The sequence below is a fragment of the Phaseolus vulgaris genome, chromosome 2 (assembly GCF_000499845.2).
Source record: "Phaseolus vulgaris cultivar G19833 chromosome 2, P. vulgaris v2.0, whole genome shotgun sequence".
Classification (NCBI taxonomy): domain Eukaryota; kingdom Viridiplantae; phylum Streptophyta; class Magnoliopsida; order Fabales; family Fabaceae; genus Phaseolus; species Phaseolus vulgaris.
This window is the reverse complement of record NC_023758.2, coordinates 47,545,062-47,569,697: the sequence shown is the minus strand read 5'-3', so window position 1 is coordinate 47,569,697 and position 24,636 is coordinate 47,545,062. Positions and strand designations below refer to the sequence as shown.

Below are 24,636 nucleotides of genomic sequence, written 5' to 3'. Positions count from 1 at the left end.
AAATGGCCACCTTGAGGCAAACAGGGCATAAGCAGAAATTTGATTATTTGGTGATTAAAATTGACTTATGAAAACTATTTAATTGATTGGAGAAAAGAAGGAAAAAACATGCGAAATAGCGGAACAGAGAAGGATATATAAACTGAATTGAATAATAAAACTGAGGAACGCTGCTTTTTCTCTGACACCTTTGTATTGGGTTTTTGATATGTTGCAGTCACACAATAAATTCCCTGTCACTTCAAAATTAAATTCAACACATTACTTATTTTTTTAAGAATACTTCTGCATTCTAAATTATTTTTATTCATTTATTATTTCAAATAATGTTTAACAAATGCTCACTACTTTCTATTTTTTTTACTATACTACATTTCCAATAATTATGATTAAATAAAGCAAGATAGCAATTTCCATATATTTTATATTCCAATATCATTTTATGAATACAACATAATATGACAAATTTAAATTCATTTAATTCAAAAACCTACAGCAATCAAAAGTAAACCAAAACATTTAATTTGAATTTTAGAACCACCAAATTATTTATTTAAGATTTTATAAATATTGTATCGTATCAATTTTATAATTTTTTATCACATCAATTTTATTAAGATTTTAAAAAATAAGTAATTTAATAGTATCATACTTTGAAATTTAATGTATAAAGTAATTGAAAAAGGTTAACACAACAACTTTTATTTGTTTTCTTCATTAAATTAATCACTCTCGCGCACACACAATCACTTTATATATATAAATATTTTCAACGCTCTCTACCGAAATTTTTAATGTACTTTAATATTTAAATTTGTATTAATTCATCTTTATATTAAAATTCAAAATAATATTATGTTTTACATTAAAATTACATTACAGTTTATAATTAAGTGAGTGGAGAAAAGTAAAATGTAATATACATATAAACTATTATACTATAATAATCGTCTAAGCACAAGTGTTTTAATCTTTTTACACTAGTTATAAAAGGGTAATAAATAGAAGAAGAAACACAATAATTTTGAGTTGTTATCAATGGAGAAATGTTGGAAATATTTAATATTAATGAAACATGAGAAAACTTATGATTAGTAATCTTTTTTGTTTTTTGAGAGAACAGTGTTCTTTGCTGGAAACAACACATCACCACTGTTCTAAAAACATTATTTTCTGTGTGCATTTTTATTTTTTAGGATTTATTTAAAAAAAAATGCATTAGTAGACAAAAGATGATGTCCTCTTCGGCACTCTCGAGCTCCAATCTCCAGACAGACACAGAGAAACAGAGAAAGAGAGACAATAGCCGTTACTTTCTCAGCATTGGAACGTTAGGTAACAAAACCACTTTCCCAACATTCACTTCACTCTTCACTCTTCACAACACAATAACCTCAAACAACATCAACACCTTCTTCTTCCACTTCACTCTCTCTGTTCCTCACACCAATGGCCACTCGCTTCACCCTCATCTTTGCGGCTTCGCTTTTCCTCTTGCTTCTCGGTTCGTATCTTCCTTCTCTTCGTCCTTTCCTTTTCCTACTTTGCTTCTAACAATGTCGGTGTTTCTGTTTTTTCTTTCCTTTTTTACACGTGAATAAATAAGTAAATAAATAATTAATGACTCACTCTATGATTCCCTGTCTGAAACTTGAACGGATGGTGCTAATAGAAACTAGATTTATGCACCAGTTAGCTCTTTATAAACCATTGTACTGAGGAGGGGTTTTGGGGGATGAAAAAATGCTTGTAATTAAAGAGATGTGTTCTTATTTAGCTCTTCCTAGCCCTACCCTTTCAAGTGGGTATGTGGTTCTTCTCAATTTGTGTTACACCTCATGTTTTGGAGACCATTTGTTACATCATACTTTTGTTTGTGTGACACCTTACCATAGTTAGAGCTGGTAAATTTGGGTTTTCTTAGCCTCATCCAGTTATGGTTTTATATTTGATTGGTTTAACCTTTGAAAGCCCAGCTAAAAATCTTGCTTTTATTAGGCTCATGCTTACTTTGGAGGCTCAAATTGAACCCAAATATTTTGGCCAAGATGGCATGTTTTGCCATATTAACCTTACTGCATTTTGCATTGTGTCTGTGGGATGAAAGAACTTAACATTGAATGTTTAGACTTGCAGGTACAGCTAGCAGAGCTAGCATTTTTCACTCTCAATGAACAAGTCATGTCATCTTTGTACTGCATAATTTTATTTACTTTAATGTTATGAAATGTTCTGTGTCAGATTGTTGCTCTGGGAGTTTTATTGGAGTCTGCTATGGAAGAAGCGCTGATGACCTTCCTACACCTGATAAGGTGGCACAGTTGGTTCAACTTCATAAAATCAAATATGTGAGGATTTATGATTCTAATATACAGGTTCTGAAAGCCTTTGCAAACACTGGGGTTGAGCTTATGATCGGGGTTCCGAATTCAGATTTGTTGTCTTTGTCTCAGTTCCAGTCTAATACAGACAGATGGCTGAAAAACAGTGTCCTTCCTTACTATCCTGCCACTAAGATCACGTACATAACTGTTGGTGCCGAAGTCACTGAGAGTCCTGATAATACCTCTTCATTAGTTGTGCCTGCCATGACCAATGTGCTTACAGCACTCAAGAAACTTGGGCTGCACAAAAAGATAAAAGTTTCCAGCACCCATTCCCTTGGGGTTTTGTCCCGATCTTTCCCACCTTCTGCAGGGGCTTTCAATAGCAGTCATGCACATTTCCTAAAGCCAATGCTAGAATTTCTCGCTGAGAATCAGTCACCTTTTATGATTGATATATATCCTTATTATGCTTACCGTGATTCCCGGAATAAAGTGCCTTTAGACTATGCCCTTTTTGATGCATCCTCTGAGGTGATTGATCCAAACACTGGGTTGTTGTATACAAACATGTTTGATGCCCAGATTGATGCTATTTACTTTGCACTGATGGCCTTAAACTTCAGAACGATTAAGGTCATGGTCACTGAGACAGGTTGGCCTTCCAAAGGCTCACCTAAGGAGACAGCTGCAACTCCTGATAATGCGCAAACCTACAATACTAATCTGATAAGGCATGTTATCAACAACACTGGTACTCCTGCAAAGCCTGGAGAGGAGCTAGATGTTTATGTTTTCTCATTGTTCAATGAAAATAGGAAGCCTGGTTTAGAATCTGAGAGGAACTGGGGATTGTTTTATCCCGACCAGACAAGTGTGTATAGCCTAGATTTCACCGGACGGGGTGCGGTGGATATGACCACCCAGGCAAATATAACCAAGTCCAATGGAACCACATGGTGCATTGCTTCAACTAAGGCCTCACAAATTGACTTGCAGAATGCAATAGATTGGGCATGTGGTCCTGGCAACGTGGATTGTACAGCAATACAACCTAGCCAGCCTTGTTTTGAGCCAGATAACCTAGCTTCACATGCATCTTTTGCGTTTAATAGCTATTATCAGCAAAACGGAGCTTCTGATGTTGCATGCAGTTTTGGAGGCACAGGTGTAAAAGTTGACAAGGATCCAAGTACGTTCATTACAACCTGCTTCTGATACTGCACTTATCTTTAGTTTTTGTCAGGTGCTGTTTTTCCCATAAACTACTGCTTACATATGCTACATATGATTTGGAGAAAGCTAGTAAAAATGCAATCCCACTTTAGCGGAAGAAAGTATTAATCTGTGGAGGGACATCTGTTCTATATCATGTGGAAGTTGTTTGATATCTGTTAAACTGGCTGCCCTCATAGTTATTATGAATGTTTCCTAAAGTTGGTTTTACTAAATTGTTTGTTTCATACCAAAGTGTTATGGTAGATTGTTTTCTGTCACTGATTAGCTAATGTCAATTCTGCAGGCTATGACAACTGCATCTACATGAGAGCTGGGTAAGTTCAATATAGGACATGATATTTGGTTATTCCTTTAATTTTGACCTTAAATTATACAAATTCAATTTAGGATCATATGACATTTGGGTTTTTCTTCCATTGTGCTTTTGCAGAAGTAATAAAACTGTGACAAGTAATACAACAGCGATGTCTTCTTCCACTTCATCCTCTTCACAGAACGCAAATTTGACATCATCAGTTTTTGCTATTCTTCTTGTGACTTGTCTCTCCGCCCTGATGCATATTCAACGGTACTGACAAGCTTGATTGTTGAAAGTGCAGCACGATTTTGCTTTGTTTTAGATGTATGCTGCATTAGACATGCATGGGGAAGTAATAGTAGTGGAAAGCGTTCGTACGCTTTGTAATGATATGCATCAGAAAAAGTGTAAACTCCGTTGTTGTTATATAAGAATTGTTTTTTCTTCACTGCATTAGAGCAGTGATAGGCCAAAGCCAAAAGTCTTTGGTACCAGTTTTGTGTGACAACAAGTGATAAAAAAACAGCTTGGAAAGATTATATCGAGTCATATTGTAAGTTTCCAAGGCTATAACTTAATTGTTCTTAAGATTATGCAGAGTCTTGGGGATAATATATGGTAGTTCTTAAGATTATGCAGAGTCTTGGGGATAATATATGGTAGTTCTTATATGAGTGATACTAAAGCCACCAAGCGGGTAAATCAGAACAAGGAAGTTTAAGCTTCCAGAGGAATACTGTTTTACTGTTTTTAATGATCTTATTTGCTTTCACTTCAAATAGATCAAATACAAAATGATGAGGATATTGATGATGCAACACAAATATCATCATTTGTTAAAATTTAAGATTTTACTTAATTTTTGTAAGTTTATTCTAGTTCATGACTAGATGTTTATTATATAACATTATATACATAATTGTTATTGGTTCAACTTAGGTTGAGCCAACTAAACATACTTAACACCTAATGCAAATTTGAGGTGAGATATCTACAAAACATGATTGTTTTTCATGTTGGCACAGAAAAACATACACTAAGTTGCATTGCAGTAAACCGACCAATAATAAAAGTTATATAAATACTTTTTTTGTGCCTAAATCAAGGGCATAGTCCACTTCCCTGCATTCTCAATCACTCACCCTACATCTAAAACTGAGTCATCACATGGCACAATCGTTGAAGTCAAAATAACAAATCATGGTTTCACCTTTATCTGGTGAAAACCCATTTAACAGAACTGCCTATTTCATAAAAACTTGCTTGGAACACCCAGCAAGTCATCCTCCTTCCATTTTCTTTTTTGGATGAGCAACCAGTATCACTTCACTTTGACATCCCACATCTACTAATCATAATATATATATAATTAGGTGAAAACAAATTAAGGTATGAATATCTGGGGATAATTGCTTCTTTTTCAAATCCGTAAGAGTGATGAGTTTATTACAATAATGTATATCATCACCGTAAGGATCTTAAAAACTATGATTTTCACATTTCATACATTCATTATAATAGAGATAGACATTTATCTTAATCTATGAAAATCCTATGTGAGCAGTTTTTTTAAATTTTTTTTTTCAATCTGTCTCTTAACAATTTTGTTCTTGTCACATCTTTTATTGATGAACAACAGTAAAACAACCTCATTTGTAGAGATAAAATCCTATTTTTATTATTTTTCAATCTCCATCAAATTATATTTTTATTAGGTAATATAATATATATATATATATATTTCTCACATTAATTAATGAACTTTTTATTTTATTACATCATATTTAAGTTCTATTTTGTATGAATCACGTTATAAAATTGCTAATCCACCGTCGTCAGATCTTAGTAGAATAGAATAAGTAGATTGTTGATGACCAATTTATTGTTATTATTTTCATGCGATGATCCCCTTTTTTGGTCCAACCTGTTACAGAAGCAAATTCAAATTATGTGCAGACTAGGCTAAGGAAATTAACAAGTGTGTTTGGTTATGCTTTTACACGCACATTCATTGTTAAAATCATGTCAAAGATTAAAGAAAACGCAGAAGCTATCTCATGGAGCATCACAAGGGCACGTATGGACTAATTTGATTTGTTGTATTAGATTACTAAATTCCAATAATGAAATTGAAAATAATTTTAAATTCAAAATCTATTTCCTGCTCAAGTTGTTACCAAATTACTTATTCCATTGTTTTGAAGTTTTGGTGTGTTGTTTTGTACCTTGGCAGAAGGAGGTAAGTTAATGGAAGGATGTGAGAAAGGTGAAAGATGCAATGAATGGTCTCAACTAAGGATTATATATACTTCATTCTGTTAACCAACCAAAACCTGGTTTTCTTTACGTTTCCTTCATTTCTCTAATTAATTTCTAGTATTCACCCAGTTGAAGCAGTTGCAGGTGACGGATGACCAAGTTTCAATTTACCAAGTAAAAAAAAGAAATAGTATATATATATTGAAATATATTTATTTAATTTCAAAATTAAGAAAAAGCTATAAATTTAATTTTTCTTTTTAAAAACACCTTTTACTTTTAACGACAGTCTCTTACATTGTCATCGTCACCACGTTTATTACCATCATCACCGTGCTATTATTTGCCTCTACCACTATGATTGTCATCAACACCACAGTACAATATAACTTTAATGTGATAAAAAAATAGTTTAATCCGAAACTAAAGACTAAAATTAGTTGTGATTTTTAAAAAGAGAAAAATATGTTTTGTGATATATATATATATATATATATATATGCTTTTTTTTATCAGTTTCTTACCTTCCTATATTTTCAAACTGATAAATTAATTCTCAAATTTTAAAAAAATATATAAATTTGACCTTTTTCAATTTTGTGATGATAAATATTAATTTTAAATATAAAAAGATTCAATTTATATTTATAAAAGTTTAGAAACTAATTCATCAAATTTGAAAACATAGAAACCAAAATAAAATTTAACAAAAACTGGCGGTACCATAAACACAATTTTCTATGTTAAAAATTTTGATCCATAAAACTCAAACTCGTCCTAAACGGGATTTTATATGACTAAAAAAATATTTACGATCAAAATAAATAAAGGGAGCTAGGAGTACGAAGGTGGTATAAATGTGAAGGAAGAATATCTGCCAGATAGATAGAATCTGCCAACTTCTGATAAATGTGAGAACCATTATACCATAACAATAAAATTTAAAACCAGTGTAATGTATATAGGTACCCCACTAAAAAGGTACAACGATACAGAATAATAGACATCATTTCTTAAGCACCAAAACACTTTTTCTTCTCAACACGCACATGCCCTGACTTTTGATACCCAACAATATTATTACACTGCAATCAAAGCATTCCAGTAGAGGTCGAAGCAAAAACTTGTACAGAAGCCAATGAAATATGCACTATGACAAGTCATTAAGAGGGGATTAGAGACCCTGTTCAATGAGATAATCACCAAGCCTTTCAACTATCATGTTGCATTGACCTGGAGTCATGGGTTCATCATAAATGCCTATGACCAAGGCCAGATTCGTCTTCTTGACAGTAGCACCACCAGGACCCTGGGGTAATGGGGATAGATAATTAAACTCTCATATTACAACTATATCTGCACTAACATGTGCAACAAATACAACTTATGTATGTTCATTAAATTAAAGGCAACGATTACATCAGACAATACTGGTACAAAGTATTTACTTGTTCAGAGGATGCAAACAGTAACCACGCTGCTTAAAGGTGTCTATGAACATATGCATTTGCTTGTAAATTATAACTTGATTGATAAGCAATTCACAAACACATGGATGGATTGCAAAAATGTGAAACGCTTTAGAAAAGATATTCGATATTGTGCTTATAAAATCAGATATTACATATTGTGCTTATAGAATCAAATATTAGAAATGTGGATATAAAATCAGATGCACGATCCAGTTGCATAACGAAATTACCCCAGTACACCATATGCAAGCTCAACTTATGCTCGTGTTACCCTCAACACCAACCCAAATAAAAGACTGTAAAATTTTAACTAGATCATAATTTTGACAATAATATGATTGGAATTCACTCCACAATCTATATTGCTTGATTCAAACTCTAACAATCTACACAGTAAAAACATACGAAAATGAATACCTTCACAGAAACTGCATCATTGCCATCACATAACCCAGATCATCATCACACTGGATATGAACCTATGCAATCAAAATGAAGCAAAGATCATAAAGAGTGGCTTACCTTCTTGCCTCGAATGACAGCGCCGGGTTCACCTTGGATGACCATATATTTAGTGCCACCAATATACAATCCAGTAGGAGCGAGTGTTCCAGGCTCATTAAAGTCATTCATGATCCCAGTTATTTCCTCAGCTTTGAACTAAAAGAACAAAAATCCACATGTTACTAAATCACAAATAACAACAGATCAACAAAAACAAAAGCAGATCCGTTAACACTAAAGTTCATAAGAGCATCAGACACATACTCAAATAATCAATCAATCAAGCAAGCACGCATCAAATTGACAACATCAGATTAAAGCATAGTTTAACAGTTCAACACTACAAAGGTGCAGTCCAAATCAATTCGGATTGGTTTCCTTTGCGGACCAGGTTTAGCAAATTGACAAACATGCCCCAAAATCTGAACTGTATAGCAAGACGATCCTTCTGGAATCTTGGGTTGATTTATGCAGTGAGTAGAGATCGGAGAATCTAGAGAGTTGAGTAAAGAATCAAGAATTGAATTGGGAAAAGAGTAACTGAAAATGGAAACAAAAACCTGAGGGAATTGGGAGCTCTGAGCCCAAACGCTGCCGTCGTGGCCGATGATAGCGGCGTGAGTGAGGTGGTTACCTTCAATTTCGCAGAGAAGGTGGTCGTCGACGTAAGTTTGCCACGACATGGTTCAGATTTTTTGGGAAATTTTGAAGTACCTCTCTTTCTCTTTCTCTCTCGATTACCCTTTCTCAGCTGCTGCGTTGATATCACGGAACTATCAATCTATGCCTTTAAATATCACCATGAAGTTACGCTTACGCCCTTTTCATTACCCTATTTTCACTCTCAGGCCTTCCAGAAAATATAGGAACAGTAAACTTTGTTATTCTGCACAAAAAAAACATCTTTTGATTTATTATGTCACCGTGTCCGTAACCTTTATTGAATACTATGGTATGTCTTTCAGATATAAATGGATATGAATATTTATATGATATTTGTAGAATAAATATCAGTAAAATATTAAGTAAAATGTCGAATTATTTAGTAGATTTTTAAAATTTTTAATACGATTGTAATATAATTTTTAAAAAAAATATATTAATTTTCTAAAAATTTAAATTTATTAAATAAATTTTTATTATAATTATAAAAATAAATAACAAATTTTGTTGAACCTATCATGATATTTGTGTTTCTACTATAATTATGAATGTCAGTGTCTGTATTACATAGATATTATTTATTTTATGTGTATAATATTATAAAAATTATTTCATATGACAACAAGAAGGTTTTAACTATTCTCCCACAAATTGAAAACTATGAAGTTCTGACAATTTCCTATATGTTTACCAGGTAAAACTAACAAAACTGTTAATCAAGAGCATCTCAACTATAAATAACAATATCAAAGTCTTGATGTTTGACTTTTTGCATCCATATTTATACCAATCTTCACAAAGATGATATGTTTAATTCATGCACGTCAAATATATAAAAGAGTTTACTATTATGTTATACTTATAAGACCTGGATATAACGAAGACTCTAGTATAAATAATATTTTTATTTTGCAAGCGTATCAAAATTTTATTATAATATTTAAAAATATTAAGTGAACATATCACATTCACATAAAATTATTAGGCCCAAGTTAACAAAAATTATGTAAAGGGAAGATAACAAGTGTGCTTATATTCAACATGTTTTGTTAAAAATATGAAGTGTGATAATTGTAATAAATGGGGTCATATTACTAAGTTTTGTTGGAAACCAAATACTAAAAGAAATGAAGTCTACGTGAATAATAATTTAGAATAGGTATTGTTAATAACGATCACTACTTAAGTAGAAGGCCTTTGAAGAAAGTCATAAGTGTCTAATTTTAGTAATATTTCATATTAAAATATAGGCATTTATGAGGATTTATTGCTAATTTACATATAAAATAATCCCTAATTTATGAATTTATACCTTTTTACATTTTTTATGATCTTTATTTGAATAAGAGTATTTTATTCCCAAATTTGGTGTTAATTGCAGATTTCTGAGGAAGATTGGAGATTTGGATTAAAGATGAGTGATTTGAGCCAAAAAGATAAAGATAGAAGGTCCCAGAATGAAAGAAAAAAAGAAAGAAAGAAAGATTGGGCCTTTTTATGTTTTATCATTTAGCCCATTAGCGCGACACAATAAACAACCTAACCCTAGAAAACTAGGATAAATAGAGGGCTAGAGGCTCAACCTTAGTGTGCCAGATTGAGAGGAAAACACCATAGAGTGAGTTGTAACCCAATTGGGAGAATGGAAGGTGATAGAAGTATGCGTGGCTAATTCTACCCTTTGGGATTGGGAGTAATCTGCTCAAACTCTTATGTATTGAGGTGATATTTTATATATTAATATTCAGTTCTTGATTGATTATTGGTATTGTTGTTTTACTTTTAATTTTCCGTGACAAATTGAGAATCTTAAATCTGACCGGGAGGTATTTTTAGGGTTTGGACCTAAACAACAATACTTAACATATTTGAGTGCTAAGAATAGACTTGAAATGTTAATTGCTATTAAACGTCTGAGCTTCGTTCTAAGTTGTTCTTATAAGCGAGGAATCGATATAAATGATTTTTATACGGGCATCAATTTCAATGAGAGAGATGAAACTTAATTCCAATATATAATTCAGAAGATGTTTTTGGATCTAGAAGTGTTATTTGGATTTATGAAATCCAAAAGTCTTTTTTAAATTTGAAATAAACTTATGAATTATGTAATCCGAAAACTGCATTTAAAAAATATACTTTTATCAGATTACATAATTCGAAATTTATTCCCAATCAAAAAAGACTTTCGAATTATATAATCCAAAAGCTAATCAAACATAATCCGGAAGCTAATCTCATCTATAGAAAAACTTTTGAATTATGTAATCCGGAAACTAATAATAAAAGACTTGTAAATTACGTAATAAAGAATATAAAAGATTTTTTGATTAGATAATTCAAAATATTAAATAATGATATTTTTGAAATACATGGGGATGAGAAAGTATAGAGGTGCAAGATGCAGTCCTTCACAAGTATTGATAAATTAAATAAGAGGAAGGTGAAGTTTAAGTTTAGCCCTTTACCTAATGAACTCATCTATCAAACAGGACCACGACGGACAATGAAAAATCTTAAAAATCAGAGTCGCCTACCTTAACTAAAAAATCAGAAGAAGAAAAACGTCTCTTGAAACCAGATTTGGATAGGGAATGTTAGCACTTTACGACTGGTTTATAATTCATGCCAATTAAGCTACCACATTTAATACAATAAATAAAAATAATGTAACATTTATATACTCAAAACTATTAACTTTATTATATTTTACTCTATAATTTTATTTTTATTTTTAGGTAACCAAATACAAGATATAAGATGAGGCGGTTATACAAATATCTAAATTTTTATTTTTATTTCATTATATATATATATATATATATATATATATTTAAAAACTTAATTTCAAGTCAAAGATATCATTTTCTTATATATTTTCATTTCATTCTCTCTCTCTCTCTCTCTCTCTCTATTTATATATTATCTTGAATTAATTAATTAAAAAAATCTTTTAGCATTTTTTATCTTTTGGACGAAATTTAGTCGCAAATTTGAAAGATGTCTCAAAACAAAAATGAGTTAACCGAAGAAAATAATTTGGAGGGAAAGGAGTAGGGAAGTATAAATACTAAAGGGTTTGAGCGAGATAGAGAAGAATCTGGAAAGTTTTGTTAAATATGCCAACCATTATACCATAGCATTAAAAATTTAAAACACTGTAATGTATACAGGTACCCCACTAAAAAGTACAAGCATAGGACATTATAGTCATCATTTCTCAAGCATCAAAACACTTTCTTCACTACACGCAGATCCCCTGACTTTTGACACCCACAAGATTATTAAACTGCAATCAAAGCATTCCAGTCGAGGTCGATGCAAAAAACTTGTACAGAAGCCAATGAAATATGCACTATAACCAATCATAACAAGGGCATTAGAGACCCTGTTCAATGAGATAATCACCAAGCCTTTCAACTATCATGTTGCATTGACCTGGAGTCATGGGTTCATCATAAATGCCTATCACCAAGGCCAGATTCGTCTTCTTCACAGTAACACCACCAGGACCCTGGGTAATCGGGATACATAATTAAACTCTCATATTACAACTATATCTGCACTAACCTGTGCAACAAATACAACTTATGTATGTTCATTACCCTTAAATTAAAGGCAACGATTACATCAGACAATACTGCTACACAGTATTTACTTGTTCAGAGGATGCAAACAATAACCACGCTGCTTAAAGGTTTGTGTATATGAACATATGCATTTGCTTGTAAATTATAACTTGATTGATAAGCAACTCACAAACACATGGATGGCTTGCAAAAATGTGAAACGCTTTAGAAAAGAGATATTGCATATTGTGCTTATAAAATCAGATACTAGATATTGTGCGTGCGTATAAAATCAGACTAAATTACTGCAGTACACCATACGCAACTCACATCACACCAACCCAAATAAAAGACTGCAAATTTTTAACTAGATCATAGTTTTGACAATAATATGATTGGAATTCACTCCACAGTCTATATTGCTTGATTCTAACTCTAACAATCTACACAGTAAAAACATACAATTTGCATATCTTCACTGCATCATTGTCATCCTCATCACATTAACCGGATCATCATCACAATATATATGAACCTATGCACAATCAAAATGAAGCAAAGATCCTAAAGAGTGGTTACCTTCTTGCCTCGAATGACAGAGCCGGGTTCACCTTGGATGACCATATATTTAGTGCCACCAATGTACAATCCAGTAGGAGCAAGTGTTCCAGGCTCATTAAAATCATTCATGATCCCAGTTATTTCTTCCGGTTTGAACTAAATGAACAAACATCCATACATCATCATTATTATAATATCACAAACAAAAACAGATCAACTAAAACAGAAACAGATCTCCAGCAATTATATTCAACCATCCGATTTGTCTAATGAATAGCAAATCACTCACATCAAATCCAAAAATAAAATTATTTCAGAATTAAGGTATAATTGTAGCTGAAAAGTACATAATCAGAATTAACAAGCAAATAATCGGTTAACTTCCAATAATCGGAGAACATGCAGCGAAGTGAAGTGAACTCTTTTGTATGTCGATCCTCATTCCAATTGAATGAAGAGTGAAGATAGATCCGCGAATCTAGGAGGCTCCTTGAAAAAATTAAGGATAAATCGCGGAAGGAAACGATTGAATTGATGAAAAAAGTGAACAAAAATGGAAAGAAACAAAACCTGAGGGAAGCTGGCGCTCTTAGCCCAAACGCTGCCGTCTTGGCCGAGGATGGCGGCGTGAGTGAGGTGGTTACCTTCGATCTCACAGAGAAGGTGGTCGTCGACGTACGTTTGCCACGACATGCTTCTGATTTTCTCACCAAACTCACAGTGCTTTGCTTCTCTCTGAAAATGGGTTGAGATTTTCTTTTCTTGGCTGCGTTGATTCCACGGAGCTATGTGCCTATATAAATGGCCGCAACCACCTTGAAATTACGCAAATGCCCTTTTCATTACCCTATTTTCGCTGTTTCGGGCTGGCAGATAAGAAAAAGGAAGCAAAAAAAAAAGATCTGATTTTATTATTGGATTTGGGTCGTCTAAAAGAGGGATGCACCACTTTATTTTAAAATTATAATTATTGAATAAAACATTAATGATTAAAAATTATGGTTATAGTAAAATTAAAATTAAAATTAATAATAGGGTACTAGAAAAGACCTTCTAATTACTTTAGAGCAGGTAAATCTTTTATTATTAATTGAGTTTAACAAAAGTGTAAAAGCTCTTAAAGGAATTAATATTTTTTTAGAAAATAGGAAATTCATTACAAACACTGGTTTCTGATTTTTTTTATTTTTTTATATATTGTTGTGAGAATACAGTCTATTTTTAATAATTTTTTTTTCAATTAATAAATATGAGGTTGGACATTCAAAAAAGGAAAAAGAAAAAGTTAGAATTGAGAGTTCAGCAACACTTCTAGCTTTTTTTCTTTTTAAGTCACCTTTCTTTTTCAAGTTGCGACGTTCTAATTATTATAATATTTCTATAATTTATCACCAGTGTTTGTGGCTAAGTGCAGATATAATTTATCACCATAAAAATGCATCCATATGTTAAGATTTTGATTTTTATGAGTTGAAGATTAAATCTACGATACAAATATAAACTCATTATATTAATTTATGTACAATCATTGTTGTAATTAATTTGTTCTATTAATTAATAATTAATTCTTTTTAATTTTTATTGAAACAATAAAAACGGTTTGTTTTTATTAATGGAATGAAAGAATGTGTGTTCATTCTTAATTGTCTCTATTTTTATCCTTACTACAAAATTACATAATTAAGGAGATAGAGAAATTGAATTCACAAACTTTAATTTCATCTTTCGTATGAGAAAATTCTTTTCAGTCTAAAATACTGTTATGTTTTTGAAAATTTAAAAATTATTATGTTTTTCCTATTTGTATAGGATTTTATTTTATTACTTTTTAATATTTATTTTTATTCTCCCTTTTTTAAAATGAATGTGATGGTTTGTGAAATAATTTAGTCACGCTAACAATATATTAAATAAAACAATTATTTAAATAATGATTGATATTTAAATTGAAAATTTTTGCGATAAAGATATTATATATGTTCATTTCTATGTAATATATACTTTTAATTAGAAAATTATTACATGAAAAATAGAGAAGGTGATAGTGTTATTATGAGTAAAAATTTCTTCTATTGTAATAAGTTGAAAATATAATTAAATGAACTAAATTAAAGTGCTCAAAGTTGTTTGAATTATTACCAATAAATATTCTATTTCTAAGTATATTTTCCAATTTCATAAATTAGGGTTCAAACATTCCTATATATAAGCAAGTTTTTAAAAACTAAACTAACATTGTGGTTTTTTTTGAACAATTCAATTTAACTTAAAACAATGTCAATTTTGTTTAGTTGAAATATTTTTTAACAGTTCAACATGTAAGGAATTGTTTTACAAGTGAAAGAAAATTTAAATTAAATGAAGAATGAATATATGTTTAAGTTATGTAAAATAAAATCATTTTTCATTTATTTTAAATGTTTTTATCTCTCACTAAAATCTATAAAACATATAACTCTTCATAGATATATTAGTATATTTTCTTTACTTTCTTTTATCAACATTTTACCTACAACACAAAAATAATTTAGGATGAAAGAAACACAAAAATAATTTAGGATGAAATAATCAAATTTTGATTTTGAGTAAGCTTTTATTTTTCCTCATGTGTCATTGTTGTTGGTTTTTTTTTTTTTTTTTTTATGTAGAGGTTTAGTAACTGCATATGTGATCTGAGTTGAAAAGATGATTTTTAGCTAATTTATGTTCATAGTTATATGTTTAGTTATTTTATTTTTTAAAATTTTATTCAATTCTTAATTTTTTTTCACAAACTTTTATTTTGTTTATTTTAAAACAATTGAATCTACACTATGTATTAATCGAATATAACATAAAACATTATTTAAGTAATTAATTTTTTTCTCATTTTTTATATTGATTATATTTTCTTTTTTCCTATGTTATTTCATTTTCTTACCTACGATAAATAAAAGTACTATCATAAATTAAAAATGCTCGTAGAAAATTAAATTTTTAGATCTAACACGAATTATTGATAGCAGAAGAAGACAAAAAAAGTTGCTCCCTATTTTTTTTTTCATTCCAATGAAAATAATGGAATAACGATTTTTGCCAAGTCCCCTTAGTCTTGCTCAAACTCGCATATTGACACTGTTTAACGTTCACATGTCACATTATATTTCGTAAATTTTATATTCAATTATAGTAATTTTTATCTTATGTTTTTCACATGTTTATTTAAGGTAATGATATATTAAAAATCTATATTTTTTATACAACCATACTACAATTCTTAATACTATTATTTTAATATATTTTTACGTTATTTAATTACAAATCTACTATTTACTATATATATTTATATTTATATTTAAATTCATCACATCCCATAAAAAATTTACACGGTTTTCATCATGATTGTGAAAACATCATTTTCTTAATACTTATGTCACCTGTTATTAATGCAATTTTAAATATATGAAAAAAAAAGTTGTAATTTATTTTTGATATGGTGAGAAGAAAAGAAAAGAAAAAGTAAAATGAGAAGTTAGAATAGACATGAGAGAAGAGGAATCTTAAAAATTCAAAGAAGAAACAATTGTTGAATGCTCATATGGTTATTATCGGCAACAACTCCCGATTTAGGGTTGATATGTAGTAGATACAAGTCAAAAATAAGAAAATAATAAAGTATAGAATCCAAGAAATAAAAATGTTCCAACACATGATGTATATCTAGAGACCTTGATCAATGAGATAATCTCCCAGCCTCTCAACAACCATGTTGCATTGTCCTGGAGTCACTGGTTCCTCATAAGTACCAAAAACTAAAGCTTGACCAGTTTTCTTTATGGTGATGCCTCCAGATCCCTACCAAACACAAACCAAACATGTTACTTAGTTCCCTTCAACTTTAAAAATAACTAAAACTAAAGCATAAAACTTAATTGCCTCATATTTTGAAGGAAGGCACGATGTTTTTTTATCAACAAGCAAAAAATAATAATTATGAATCACGATTCAATTCTTATACAAGACATAATTCACCGAACATCTTTCAGTTTATCAAAATCCTACTATACTAGGAAGAAACAAACAACCCAACCAAAAAAGAAACCTTACAAAAATAATTAAACACCCCAAATCCTTCCTACAAGAAGGAGAGGTCAAGAGAATCTAGGTCACTTAATCGAAAACATACATTTGTGAAAGAGGAAGTAATTACATTTGTGAAATAGAGATGATTTTGCATCATAAAAAATGCACATTATTTACTTTTCTCAGTACATAAAACTATTATCAGACTATTAAGAATTCATGTAAAAGTAAAAGAAAAATATTAAATTTAATGCATATGAAATAATACCTTCTTCCCACGAATGACAGCTCCTGACTCTCCTTGAATTACCATGTATTTGACTCCCGCAAGGTGCAAACCTGTGGGAGCAAGATGACCTGGTTCGTCAAAATCTTTCATGATATCAGACACCTCTTGAGATTTAATCTGCAAAGGAAGTACAAATTAGAGGGTTTCTCATAAAACAATTAAAAATTGTGTCAATTTGTAAGTATAAGTAAATTTTAACTAACTATAAAAAGTGTGATCACAAGTATAAGTTAAAACACCTATATCCATTAGCTAAATATGCAATGATGATAGAACTAATAACTTCTAGTGTGTTTGGTTTAATCTAGTTTAACATTTCAAATAAGTGTTTTTACATTTTAACGTGATTATTAAAAACTAATATTGTGAGTTCGCACATCCCAAATGTGATTCTTATAATCTAAACGAGTTTTTTAAATGCGAGTGAGACATAAAACTTATGCTAATGTGTCTTGAAAGTTGTGTGGATGTCTAAATGATAATTATACTTGTATAGCCAAAGATAGTCTATATAATATCTGAAATTACTCATACAATTATTAATGTGTGAACGATTTTAGGTCATACTCGACTAAGTACCAGCATTTGAAGAAAGATAACTGAAAGAAGGAATCAAATGATCGTTAACACATTTTAAAAATTGTACGATCAGTCTCAAGTACTATTTATAACTCGGTTAATAGAATTAGCAAATAAATTAGAATGGAAGATTGATTACCTGGGGAAAAGAAGTGCTTTGAGCCCAAACAGAGCCATCGTGACCGATGATGGCCGCTGCGGTGAGATGGTGGCCTGTGCCATCAATATCACACATCAAATGGTCATCGACGTAAGTCTGCCAAGACATTTTGTTGTTTGTGTTTTGTTGTGGTGCTTGTAATATGTTGTAATGTGATTGTGTTTGTGTTTGTCAACTTCAAATTTAGTTTTAAATAAGGGTTGGATCATCGATTCATGGATGAAAGGTGATGCTCCTTCTACCATCTCTTTGTCTCCATCCAATTCTTGCCACGACTTCACTTTCTCCTTCATTCTTGGATCCAACCTCTCTCTTTTCCTATTCTTATTCTCATTCTTTTTTGTCCACAGATATATTAGAGATACCTAATTCGTCAATGGGTTCACCTATCATCATGATAATTATTATTGCTATTATTATTATTATTAATTTGTTAATCAATAATTAAAGAATAAAATGCTACCAAGTTTATGATCTGTCATAGTAAAGAAACATAGAGTTTGAACGTGAGTTTTGACATTTACTTTCAGAGATAAAGTTTTTCTTCTTTGATTGTTTAATTATCTGTAATTTTATTACAGATATTATTATTATTGTTATTTATATTAATAAAATTAGTAGAAGTTCAACGCGTGTTTATCATTTTCCTGTATATATTATGGAGAGTGCGTATGAGATAGTAAACATGTTAATTAGTCCAATAGTTAAACTACTACACTATTATTGATTACTACAACTAAAAATAAATAAACTTATAAGACCCACCATCAAAACTACCATTTGCTATTTTACACAAATAAAAAAGAAAAAAAGAATTTGTCTTTCTTCTTTTCCTCTTTGCTATTTTTAGTCTGTTAATTTCATTTTTATTTTTTCAAGGGAAGAACATTCTGTTTATACACACTTTTTATTTTGTTTTATTATTTTTTAGTTTTTCATATGAAAAAAGAAGCAAGCTTAAAACATATAAAATGCAACGTTCATACACTTAACTTTCTTATTAGGTTGTCTTATTGTTAACAACTATTATTATGCTATATAAATTGAAATTTTCTTTTGTAAATTTTTTTTATTCTTTTTTATTATCCTTTATTTTTTCATAACTTAAACATTTAATATAATCATATAATTAAATATTTTTTAATCTTAATTCCTAGGATCTTAAATAACATTCCGACATTAAATTTAAGATATTTAATATGCCACAGTTGCATATTTTAATGTAGTTTCTTTCAAAGACCTGGATTTTTAATTTAAAACTGAAGCTAAGACTCTTTTTATTAGAGATGTTCTTCAATGAATATAATTTTATTTTAAAAAAATAAAGAAATACAAGCAAATGAAATATAGACAGTATGAATAGATATATAGATTTTCATTGGTAGGAAGATGAGAATGAAGATGGCAAGATTCACTATTTTAAGGTGCTCTTTTGATAATATACCACACAGTGTGCTTTTATATTTACGTTTTCGTGATATGATTTTACACAATGACTTCATCAAGTTGAGACTTGTAAATACATTATTAATTAGTTATATCTAATGCATGAAGGTAAAATGACAGTGTTATTATTAGTTGAAACTGATTTTACTTATATAATTAAAAATAAATATTATAATTTATTATTAAAAAAGTATATTTATAAAGAAAAATAAAAGTCCGTGAGTTAGTCCATTTGATCAGCAATCCCTTGAAAAATACGTTTAAGTTATAAAAAAGTACCAAGAGTTAGTTAAGTTGGGCCAGTCTGTATCAATCTCAACCTAGGGTTGGCACCTTAGAGCCTCACCGAAAACATTCATGATTCGAGAGTAATCCATAGTCACTGAATGAAAAACAAATATCCGAAGCCAACTTTAACCTGACAAAATTCGGCTCAAGCAAAAACTTTTTTAAATAAAAAAAACATGAAAATTCTATCAAATTTAAACAAATGCAAAGGGCAAGTAAGAGAGAATGTGGTATGGATTGGAGGTGAAGATTACGGGACTAACCTTCATACTGATTACAAAAGTGTACATAACTTGTGAGGACAAAGTAAAGAATTCAGGATGAAAATTCAATGATTAATTCATAAACCTTCACTAAATATTTCTTACAAGGAAAAGCTCCGTCGAGAGTACTTTGAAAATTATGAGGATGCCTCAAAAGAAAGTTTGTTTTTCAACGAACTGTCAAGGTTCACACACTGCTCCCCCATTAACTCATGTTTAGCTCCATTTGTCAGTGGTGTCAATAAGCAATAAGAGAAGATGAAACAACTGATAACGCAAACTCACTCTATTGCATCTATCTATCCACCAAGACGATAGGATCTTCCCCTGAAAACAACTCCGGAGCCACTCTCTTGCTGAGGGTTATTAGCAGGCTGCGCACGGTTAATTGGTTGCATTCCAATTCTCCACCTTCCAACCAATTTACGTCTGAAAAATTACAGTTAAGAACACAACAGAGCTAGCCCCAATTATGAGGAGTTAGAGGTCATTGACTAAAGAATAAGAACATGGCTGTAGGTCCTGCCCCTACAATGCTGCAAAAACAATATGAAGAACAACTATAGATGTGTTTTGAAGGAAGAGCTTAGAAAGGAAAGGTAGTTTTTAAAGGTGAGGGGGAGGATGTGCTTCTTATGTTGGGTTCAGGTTCAAAAAACAATGAATAAAGCTTCAAGACACTACAAAATAAAATAAAATAAACTTAAAAATGACAACAGCATATGCATAATAACACCTTAAGCAACAGCTAACTAGAAGGATACACCCACATTGGAGTCTTCAAAATGTTCTTTCCACCTGCTAGAGGATGCAAAACTGTCAAAAAGTAGTACAGATGTCCTGCGATGATACCTAAGAGGTCAGGTATAAGAGGCGAGCCAAAAATAACATCCAAAGCAAGCATTGCCCATGGAAGATAGAAGGCCTGGAAAAACAAGAGATATGGATCCTATCAGACAATTAAAAGATGTACTTCGTAGAGCTTATTTCAGCAGAGGCATAAAAACAAGGCTAACTTACAGAAGATTGAAACATACCTTAAGAGCAACAAGCCCATATATGTTGATTTGAGCATTTGGAAATTCTCTACTCCAAATATAGAGGAGCATAAAAACCAGTGGTACTGCCAAAAATGGGGACCACAGAAAAGGGATAGCAGATAAAACCTATAATTGAGGAAATAAAATTTCAAAGAAAGAAACTGATGTTAGGACTTAGAACACCAAGTTAAAAATGAAACTACAAAGAAAGCAACTAGAAGTGGGGAAATGGAGTTGGTGCAATTTCAACAACAATCAAACATGTGATCCTTCAATCAGAATTTTGTATCTCCAAAATTATCTTCTCAAATACTTTCTGAAATTCCTTCTCCACTGAACCAAGTTGTTCTGCACACAACATTCAAGCCTTCATTGACACTTCCTATCCTACCTAACCGGAATTTGTATTCCTCAGTCTCCTACAGATTCTCTCCAACCATAAGTAACCTCTTACGACAACTAATCTTCACTTACCATTGACCATTTCTGACAATCAATCACAGTCATCACTCATTTGTTAAATTAACTACTGATCTGAATTTTTATCCATCTAACTTTGCATAAATCACTCGCTAAAAATAAAACAAACATAATTTTATTACCAAATGTTTTGAGATGTGACATATGCTAATACAAAAATTCTTAAAGACTAATGGAGCATAACTTTCACTGGCGCAATGCCAAATAGAACACAGATAAACAAATTAAATTAGATTGATCAATTTTCCATCATTGTTGTCCAAAAAAAAATTATTTGTTATCTTCTTGTCCAGTTCATAAGCCAGAATCACCAGAATAGATTCTACAAAGATATATCTTCCAGCATTTTGAAGGATAAATGTCACATTAACAACCACAAGATGAAAAGATATGTGGAGGATCACACATACTAATAGTGCAAACGAACCAAATATCATCATCCACAAGAAATCAGCAGTCCTTCTTTCAAATGGTCCCTTCTCAAGTTGGACACCGTACCTTACTCTGTACATTATAAGAATAAGAATTAATTCAGATGAAGTAAATTATACCTCATAGTCATAACTTCATATAAACTGCTTTTTCAATATACAGGCACGTAGAAATTGTTGTAACAAATTATTCTCCAATTACTTACATCATTAAGAGGCGGATCCCAAAATTGATAGAAAATGGTCCAAGGAAAAATAAGTTTGTGAACAACCTCCAGACCTACAGATGATGCGAAGTACAAATGACTTATTAAATGGTTCAACTGGAAAAGAACAAACTAAGATTATTACAAAGAGTTGTCAACAGCAAGTTAAGCTAAAGGGAAATCACAAACTTCATCAGTAAAAAACTCTAATTGACTGCTTAATAGTAAAAAAGTCTCCTAAACAAACGGAGACCTGTCAGTCGCCAAGAGATTAAACCATTGTACTTAATGAAACAGTGTAATGTGGTGCCCAGTGTCCACAGTGCCTCATCTCTTTATCCACAAGTATCAGAAAATGTAGCCAAAAGGAATTGCGGGATGCTATAGATTACATAGAAATTTTCTACAGCAGTCTACAAGGAAGTGGAGCAATCTATAGAGCCCAAACAATCATTCGATACACATGGGACAATTAAAATAACAATAAAGGGAATGTTGACCTCAAAAACAAGTATATGCAGCATATGATATGATATACAAACAATGACGAAAATATAGAATAATCTAGTTGCCAATTGGAGGGGGTGTTTGGTTGCAAATCATGTTATGTAACAAAAGTTAGGAGTAAAACCAAGTATGCCTCCATGATATTTCTTTTAGTTTGGCTACAGAAAAGAAAAAGGATACCCAATAAAAAAATTCTTCGCACCAAAGACACAGAATGGGATATCGAAAGGGAAGCTTTATAGAATGAGTGCAACACTTGGCAAAAACATTAACAGCACATTCCTCTTTCTCTGATACTGATACCTATGATATTATGGAATTCTCACCTGAAAACCGTAGAACACTCGTTCGTACAATAGTGCAATATGAATTGGATGATATAATCCAAGATGGTAAGTGGCAGTGGCTAACAAGCAAACAGTGCCATATGCCTTGGTTATTGGCGGGAGAGAGTGATAAAACCTGAAAACATGAAACTTTTGAAGTATTAAACAAAGTCATTGAAGCAATTATAAAAATCACCAAGAAAAATTTTACACCTAAACCACGAATATCAATGAAAGCAAAACTTGTAATAACACGCTTAATTGATTATTTCTGATACTAATGAAGCTGGAAAACGCTCAAACTAGGTTTAGCGAAAGAGAAAACATAACCAAAAACCTCTTCATCGACTTAAAATAACGAAATGGATTAAAATTGGTTATAATTCGACAGGAAAAGCTCGATAGGTCAAATTACAAAAAAAAATTAAAAAGATTCATCAACATTATCTTTATTTGGAGAATGATAAAATAAGAACGAAGGATGAAGAGAATTACTCAGCGGGAGAAGACATTGCTTACTGAGGAAGATGATGAGAACAGAACTCTGACTCGAGTTTGGAATTCAGATTTACAGATCTTCCTTGTGATACCGTTTCCGTCGGACCCAGAAGCTTCCGTGCACCCTCTTCGCACGTGACCGTCGAAGCCCGAAATGGCCCAATTTTTTATGGGCTATTTTATTTTAAGGCTTCCTCTTTCAAGGCCTTTCCTTTCTGGACTGGAAAATTGCTTTGCGCACCCACAATTGCTTCTTGTACCTCCCAAATTTTAACACAGCTACTGGTGGTGAGATTATGTTCTCTCGTATGAAAACACTCATAGAGAAATTCAACCTTGGAAGAACACTTGACTTGTAAAATAATTTACAATTTTAATTTATTTAAGAATTTTAATTTATAAATTTTTAACACTTCTTTCATAAATTAGTAATTTATGAAAATAAACTAGCTTAGTAGTTCGTATTTTTTATCCTCACTTATTCATTTGAAATTATTATTTTTTAAATTAATAAATATGTTTTTATGTCGTTTTATTTTTACCAAATATTTTATTAATTTTACTTCAAATATTTTTTAAGTCAATAACACAACTAATATAATTTTTAGTTTTTCATCTCTTGTTATAAGTGATTAGTAAGACTTTTTAGTAGCTTATAAGTTATTTTGAGAAACTTATAAACTAATTGCAAAAAAAAAAACTTGACTCGAATACAAGCCTTTTTTTTTAATAATGCAGAAGTTATTTAAGTAGTTTAAAAGAATAAGCTAACTTATAAATTAATTTTTATTAATTTATTTACATCCATTATAGTCTTTTAAATTTGAAAATCTTTTTTGTTTACTTTATCCTTCATGCAAGCACATTAATATCTACACATAGACCGAGGTTGAAATATTAGGCTCTAATACCATAAACCTCACTTCATTGAGCCAGTTTTATAAAGTTAATTTAAGCTTAAAGTCCACTTCTTAACATGGTATCAAAGTCATTTTGAGTCTATCATAGCGAGTGTTTGTTGGGTTTATCAAGTTACCCGCTATCGGACCACTTATAACATATATCTCCATGCACGAGTTGGTAACCTCGGCGTGAGGGGTGTGTTGGAGATCTCAGATCGACTAGAGATTAGAACCTTTCATAGTATATAAGTTAGTGCAAACCTCAACCCT

At 31.1% G+C, this 24,636-nt stretch overlaps 5 protein-coding genes across 6 annotated transcripts; 1 reads left to right on the top strand and 4 right to left on the bottom strand.

Annotated features, from left to right (window-relative positions):
• The first annotated feature begins 1,093 nt into the window (after positions 1-1,093).
• Positions 1,094-4,495, top strand: LOC137812827 (glucan endo-1,3-beta-glucosidase 13). The gene is made up of 4 exons (XM_068615049.1): positions 1,094-1,504; positions 2,242-3,516; positions 3,847-3,877; positions 3,994-4,495. Exons 1-4 carry the CDS (start codon positions 1,450-1,452, stop codon positions 4,136-4,138), a joined length of 1,506 nt encoding a protein of 501 aa, XP_068471150.1. The 5' UTR covers positions 1,094-1,449; the 3' UTR covers positions 4,139-4,495.
• Positions 4,496-7,002: 2,507 nt separating this feature from the next.
• LOC137812828 (profilin-1-like) lies at positions 7,003-9,045 on the bottom strand. Its single transcript, XM_068615050.1, has 3 exons — positions 8,657-9,045; positions 8,115-8,252; positions 7,003-7,429 (listed from the first exon to the last, which is right to left on the bottom strand). Exons 1-3 carry the CDS (start codon positions 8,777-8,779, stop codon positions 7,295-7,297), a joined length of 396 nt encoding a protein of 131 aa, XP_068471151.1. The 5' UTR covers positions 8,780-9,045; the 3' UTR covers positions 7,003-7,294.
• A 2,822-nt stretch (positions 9,046-11,867) lies between these two features.
• Positions 11,868-13,793, bottom strand: LOC137812826 (profilin-1). The gene is made up of 3 exons (XM_068615048.1): positions 13,460-13,793; positions 12,908-13,045; positions 11,868-12,273 (listed from the first exon to the last, which is right to left on the bottom strand). Exons 1-3 carry the CDS (start codon positions 13,580-13,582, stop codon positions 12,139-12,141), a joined length of 396 nt encoding a protein of 131 aa, XP_068471149.1. The 5' UTR covers positions 13,583-13,793; the 3' UTR covers positions 11,868-12,138.
• Positions 13,794-16,406: 2,613 nt separating this feature from the next.
• On the bottom strand, positions 16,407-18,159 carry LOC137809826 (profilin). The gene is made up of 3 exons (XM_068610896.1): positions 17,959-18,159; positions 17,220-17,357; positions 16,407-16,723 (listed from the first exon to the last, which is right to left on the bottom strand). Exons 1-3 carry the CDS (start codon positions 18,085-18,087, stop codon positions 16,589-16,591), a joined length of 402 nt encoding a protein of 133 aa, XP_068466997.1. The 5' UTR covers positions 18,088-18,159; the 3' UTR covers positions 16,407-16,588.
• Positions 18,160-19,929: 1,770 nt separating this feature from the next.
• On the bottom strand, positions 19,930-23,635 carry LOC137812818 (derlin-1). 2 transcript variants are annotated; one of them, XM_068615037.1, is made up of 7 exons: positions 23,462-23,635; positions 22,967-23,102; positions 22,134-22,207; positions 21,907-22,000; positions 21,014-21,142; positions 20,741-20,901; positions 19,930-20,405 (listed from the first exon to the last, which is right to left on the bottom strand). In XM_068615037.1, the coding sequence occupies exons 1-7, from the start codon at positions 23,476-23,478 to the stop codon at positions 20,276-20,278; spliced, it is 741 nt and encodes a 246-aa protein (XP_068471138.1). In that variant the 5' UTR covers positions 23,479-23,635; the 3' UTR covers positions 19,930-20,275. The 2 variants fall into 2 exon arrangements, with proteins under 2 accessions (XP_068471138.1, XP_068471139.1); XM_068615038.1 differs by having other exon boundaries at positions 23,486-23,609.
• Between the last annotated feature and the right edge of the window lie 1,001 nt (positions 23,636-24,636).